This window comes from Pan troglodytes, chromosome 1 (assembly GCF_028858775.2).
Source record: "Pan troglodytes isolate AG18354 chromosome 1, NHGRI_mPanTro3-v2.0_pri, whole genome shotgun sequence".
Taxonomy (NCBI): Eukaryota; Metazoa; Chordata; class Mammalia; order Primates; family Hominidae; genus Pan; species Pan troglodytes.
This window is the reverse complement of record NC_072398.2, coordinates 95,787,580-95,793,579: the sequence shown is the minus strand read 5'-3', so window position 1 is coordinate 95,793,579 and position 6,000 is coordinate 95,787,580. Positions and strand designations below refer to the sequence as shown.

The 6,000-nt window shown below is 55.6% G+C and overlaps 1 protein-coding gene across 1 annotated transcript in view; it reads right to left on the bottom strand.

Annotated features, from left to right (window-relative positions):
* Positions 1-2,623: 2,623 nt before the first annotated feature.
* LOC101059219 (protein S100-A15A) overlaps positions 2,624-6,000 on the bottom strand; it is a 27,674-nt gene continuing 24,297 nt past the window's right edge. The window contains exons 2-3 of the mRNA XM_003949560.6: positions 5,409-5,642; positions 2,624-2,986 (exon numbers count right to left, since the gene is read on the bottom strand). Coding sequence (XP_003949609.4) covers positions 2,810-2,986; positions 5,409-5,558 — 327 coding nt within the window. The 5' untranslated portion in view covers positions 5,559-5,642 and the 3' untranslated portion in view covers positions 2,624-2,809. The remainder of the gene's footprint in view (positions 2,987-5,408; positions 5,643-6,000) is intronic.

Here is a 6,000-nt window from a genome sequence, read left to right as displayed (position 1 = left end):
CATATCATATTTTCAAAGTATTTTGCATCCACTGACTCATTTGATATTCCCAGCAACCTAGTGATGTGGACATTACAAGTATAATTATCCCTATTTGACAGATGGGGAAACTGAGGCACAGGGCATTACTTCAGGTCCTTCCCCAGGTCCAGTGAGGGAGTCCTAAGTGGTGACCTCCTTCCCACATCATGTACAGGCTGACCAGCAAGATCGTGAAATGTCACCCCCTCCCCAGAAACTGCGCCCCTGGACAGCCTTGGGTGCTTTGGGGACAGCAGGAGCCAGGCTGAGCTGACCTTGCAGCAAAAGGTATCAGGACTTGGGTAAGCACATCTGGGGAAAGGCAGAGGCTGTAAGCAGCCTGGCGGACATGGGGCAACCTAGAGGGAGCGGAACCTGGTCATGTTTACAGGAAAGGGCTTAGTCCCTGGGTGTGTCCCAACAGACCTGACAGGCCCATCCCTGAGGCCAAGGAAATGAGGACAGAGCAGGCAGAGCTGGTGAAGAAACCCCCAGAAGGGGGCAGGAGAGGGCAGGGAGGACTCAGGCTGGGTGCGCCTGCTTCGTACTCAATGCCTGTGGAGCCCAGCACTTCTCAGGTGAGACAGGTATTTCTCCCCTGGGCCTGCAAGAAGAGCGGCCCAAGTAACTCAGGCGATGGTCTTCATGCCTCTAGACACAGCCAGGGGCCTGCAGGAAGGAGCACAGATCTAGGTCATCAATTCCAGCCCCACAGGCCCCAATTCTGCATTCCTTCCCCAAACACCTGCTGAGCATTTATGGGGACGCTGAGGTCCTGTCTCGGTGGAGAGTACGAAACAAGCACAGTGTGGCAGAAGATGCCCTTCCACAGGAAAGAATGCAAAGGGGAATGGGGTGCAGACATCTCCCGAGGGGTGGAGGGCCCAGCTAGGTCCTGAAAGGCAAACTAAGCTGATGGCAAGTGTGGGAGGGACAGCAGGCCAGGCCCAGAGCAGCAGGGGCAAATTCTGCCCCAGAGCCTGACTGATGAGAAACAAGGTCTCCAGCTCAGCTCCAGGGACAATCCACCATGTATGGCGCAAAGGACCAGGTGGGGAGGGAACCAGACCAAGTTTCTTAAGTGACCCTGCAGTCCTGTATGCAGGTGGTATATCACCTGCCATCACTCTTTCAAAATCCATTATTTCTATCTCAGTAAGCTCAGGACACCGGTTCCCAGACCAACCCTCAGAAAAGACAACCCTCTAAAGTGGGCTCTGGCATTTCCTGAAGGCAGAGGAGACCCTCCCTAAGGGATTCTGCATTAGATTCCTAGAGTCCCAGGGGAGAGGAAGAGGAAAAAGAAACAGAGCAAGGGCAGGGACAGGTCTCAGGTGGGTGGGGTCAGGGACACCGGAGGACTCAGATCAGTGGTTCATGAATAGCCCTGGGTCAGGAGTAACCCTCACATCCATCATCAAGTTGTAGAAAAAAACAGACCAAACCCTTCTCTCCCTCAGGAAGCCTTCCTGGGTTGCCTGTCACCCAGGTTCTACTCGTTGCTCTTCCCTTAACAGGTGTCTGTGGTTCTGCCAGGCTGGATTGTTGGCTCAGCTCCTGTCAGTGTCTGACTCAGCATGTGCAAACCCAGCACACAATATTCCCTGCAGGCTGGCTCCCACCCAGGCACCGAGGTCCCATGCCAATCGCCAGCACCTGAAACCTCCACCTCATTCTGGATCCTCCTCTCCCTCAGTCTGCGCCCAGGTCTGGACTTTGATGTTCTGCCTTTTCTGATGCCGCCTCCCTCCCTTCCGTCCCCATGAAGCTGTTTACCTCCTCTTCACAGCCTCTAGCCAGGCTGTGCAGGTCTGATCTGTCTTCCTCCACCCCAAACCCCTACCACTAGTTTCCTAAAGCACAGAGCTGGTCCCAGAGCCCTCGCCCCTTCCCCACACTTAACAACTAAGGATCCCTTACCAAAAGAATAAAGTCCAAATTCCAATGCTCAGTTTTCAGGGACTTCCAGACTCTGGTCCTAACCCACCCATTCAAGCTGACTTCCTACTGTTTTCTCCATGAGCACTAATTTCCAAGCAAACTTTCTGTTGCTCCTAGACATACTTTATGATTTTCTACTGTTGTTCCCTCTGCTAGAAATGCACCTGCCTCCCGATCCTGGTCTCTTCCCAGGCTCAGCCCCACCCTTGCTCACTGATTCTTGGGGCTCTCTTTCAGAGCAGGGATGCTGTCGGAGCGGCATGTTAGTTCACCCCTACTCTCACCCCTGTGCTACCACCTGTGTGGTGGGTGAGTGAGTGACCACGAGCAAGGCTTCGCTATCTCCCCAAGAGAGGAGACTCTTCCTTCTCAGGCTGAACACTGCGGGTGGGGACTGTCTCCCTATCAGATAGGGCCCCCTGGAATCAGAGGTGGTGTCTCTCCCATCCAATATAAACTCCCTAGAGGAATAAGCTGTGTCTCCTCCTCAGACAGGGGCTCCCTGGAGATAGAAGCTGTTTCTTCCCCTCAGACAGGGGCTCCCTGGAGGCAAGGGCTATTTTGTTGATCTAAAATGGATCTTTCCCAGGTTGGGACCGAAACTTCTTTTTCTGGATTGTAGGTGAAGCCCAGAACCATATACTGACAAATCCTTGGAAATATGTATGAAATTGCTTTATTCTCTCTCACATTGATGTCCTTTCCACAGACATGTGCACACATGTGCACACACACACAGGGACACACACAGACACACACAGCTGTGTTCTCCATTCAGTTCCTGATATCCAGGTCACACCTCCTCCTGGGTCTGGCTCCGGTGGGCAGGAGGCTGCCTGAGCTCCCTCTAGTAGAGGCTGTGTTGGGCACAGTAGTGGGCACACAGCTGCCGGTGGTACTGCAGGTGGTAGTCCTTCACCAGCTTGCCCAAGATGTAGAGGAACTCGTCGAAGCAGATCTGGTTGTCCTTGTTCTTGTCTGCCGCCTGGAACAACTCTGTGATATAGTATGGCTCCTTCCGGCCCTGAGAAGTGGGCAGAGCATCAACAACCCACCCAGGCATACAGCCCACCTGCCAGGCTCCCCACTGCCCACTGGGAGGGGATGGGGTAACTGTGGCCTGGCCTTGCCTGCAAGGAAATGACTCCTCACTCCAATAGTCAGTGACTAGGACTCTGAATGCTGCAAAGTCAGGCTCAAGAGACAGGGGCATAGTTGGTGCCCCCATAACCGAGCCTGGAGCTAGCTGCATGTGTGCAGACAAAGGAGGTAAACTGGGCACCATTGACGGTTTACTGTCTGCAGTGCCCAAGAAGCACTGGCATCCCAGACGACTTCGCATCCACTGGCAGCAGCTGTTTATACTTCTCTTCACAGCTGAACTGGAGGCTCCTCTGGAGAAACACCCCAGCCAGGGCTTCCTCAAGGCAGGGCAGTGCCTTCCTCCTCCACACTGGGAGCTCCCCAAGAGCAGAGTCGACCTGGCCCTCGAGTCTGCATCCCCAGCGCTGCTGCAAGGCTGGTGCCCAGGGGGTCAGAGGTTTGCATGTCTGTGCATTTGCCTGCATCAGGAGCAATTCCCAGGCAGATGGTCAGCATGCGAACCTCTGACCCCCTGGGTGCTGGGCCCACATAGAGCGCAGAACAAAGGAAAGGACAAAGCCAGGAGCCCTGGAGCTGTCCAGGTTGTTCCGAGGCAGGCGGCCCAGATGTGGCCCTGAGGGCTGAGAAATGGGGATGGTAGAGGAGAGGAAAGAGGCATTTGAGGTGGAAGAAACAGCATGAAGAAAGTCAGGGGCCAGAGCACAGCACGGGGACAGAGCGGGAAGAGACAAGGTGGGCATCGGGAGCACTGGGCAGGGCAGGTGAGGCAGCTTTCAGCAAGATTTGGCTGGTGGGCATGAGGACCAGTGTGAAGCCCTAGAAACCATCTGGGGAAGCAGCTGTGGATAGGTTTGCAACCTCTCTCTCCTCAGGGCCCACCCCCACCACCTGTTCCTGTGATCTTAACTGTTCCACAAAGCTGGTTACCCAGAGAGGAGCTGGAGGCTCCCTGCCCGGGACAGGCTCTCCCAGCTTCCCTCACCTTGGCCCACCTTCCCCAGGACTGCCTTCTGTGTCCAGGTTCTATCCCCGCAAGGGCCCCGTACCCGGGCGGGGCTGTGACCCCCATGAGTGCAGGGTCCGGGCCATCCTGGTACAGTTTGCCCTGGAAAGGACAAGGTTTCCTGGAAACAGGACCACCAACAATCACTTCCTCCTCACTCCGTCCCTCTCTACAACCCTCAGAGTAACACTCCAGTAAGCAGAGGCAAGGCAGGGGAGATGGGAAGTGACTGAAGAAGAGCCTTTTCCTGGATGGAGTGGCCTTGAGTCAGGATGGACCAGAAGTCCTCTGGAGATGACAGTCCAGACACCCCGGGGCATGGATAGAGAGCAGCACCCCACAGACACCCTTGCAGGCCCCAAGGAGCCCAGTAATCATGGGTCTAGGTCTGATGACAAAGAAGATGGGCAGGGCCTGAGGGCTGTCTAAGCCCGGATTTGGTAGCTGGGCCTGTCCAGGTCTGAGAGACTCTGGGGATAAGAGGTGGAAGGGGAAGTAATGTTTCCTAACCCCACCCCACCCTACTCCCACCCTGGTTAGGGGGACCACCGCAGCCCCTGCTATCCTTCCCCCGGGCATGGGGGCAGGAGGGCCAGGTTTGTACAGCCCAGGAGAAGGGGCTGAGCTCAAAGGGCTTGGAAGGTGGCATGGGGTGAGGGGCAGAGGCGCTGCCTGGATGGGCCTGTGGGCAGAGGGGAGGTGGAAGGCCTGTACTCAGGAAGCAGGATGGGCCGAGGCATAAACAGATTTGGGGTTAGGACTGAGTCCCAGGAAATCAGCTAAGTTTGGGCTGGAGTGAGGCCAGGCAGGGAATTCTGGGAGAGGGAAGGACAAGAAACACAGCTGTGCTGGGGCCACCACACTGTGGCCACAGATCCTGCCGTCCCATGAATTAAAGATTCTCAGGGCCGGGCACGGTTGCTCACACCTGTAATCCTGGCACTTTGGGAGGCTGAGACGAGTGGATTGCTTGAGGCCAGGAGTTCGAGACCAGCCTTGCCAACATGGTGAAACCCCATCTCTACTAAAACCACAAAAATTAGCCAGACGTGATGGTGTCCACCTATAATCCCAGCTACTCAGGAGGCTGAGGCACGAGAATCACTTGAACCTGGGAAGCGGAGGTTGCAGTGAGCAGAGACTGTGCCATTGCACTCCAGCCTGGGTGACAGAGTCAGGCTCCATCTCCAAAAAAAAAAAAAAGATTCTCATGGGAGACAGCGCCCTCTGTAATAACCTCAGCATTTGCTTTCAACACTCACTTGCCACCCCAGAATCCACCCTGTACCGGTGCCCTGGCCCCACTTCAACCCCCACCCTGATCCCAGACCCTGCGCACCAAGCTGTCCATGAAGCGGGGCACGTTGTCCATGAGCAGGGCCTGCAACTCCTGCAGGGACAGGGTCTCCATATCACCTTGCCGGGCTGCATACTGGTGGAAGCAGTGGATGATTTGGAAGAGGGATTCCTCCACTGGGGTGTCTGTCATGACTGCTGGGCCCTGGCCCCAGGCAGGGGGCAGACAGACCTGGAGGTGCAGGGGTGCAGCAGCCGGGGGCAGTGGATGGAGAATCTGGGAGAAGAGAACAGCACCTTGTCCCAGCCAGTCCACAGATGGTGCTTCCTCCAAGAACCTTCCACCCTCTTGTACCTGCCCACATTCCCGCACCCTGTCTCAGGCCCCCAGGGTCCCTGCACTCATCTGACCCCTTGCAAACGTGACTCAAAGTCGCTGCCCTGCAAGAAGCTTTCCTGAAATTTCTCAAGACAGGACTCTGTCCGTTCGCTGGGACTGAGGGCTTCCTGGGCACAGGAGCTGCATCCTCCTCCCTCCAACCTACCCCAGTTTAGCAGATGCCTCAAGTCAAGAATAAGGAGAAACTAAAGACTCTGAAGCAAGCCAGTGTTTGTGTTGCTTTCCAATAGAAATA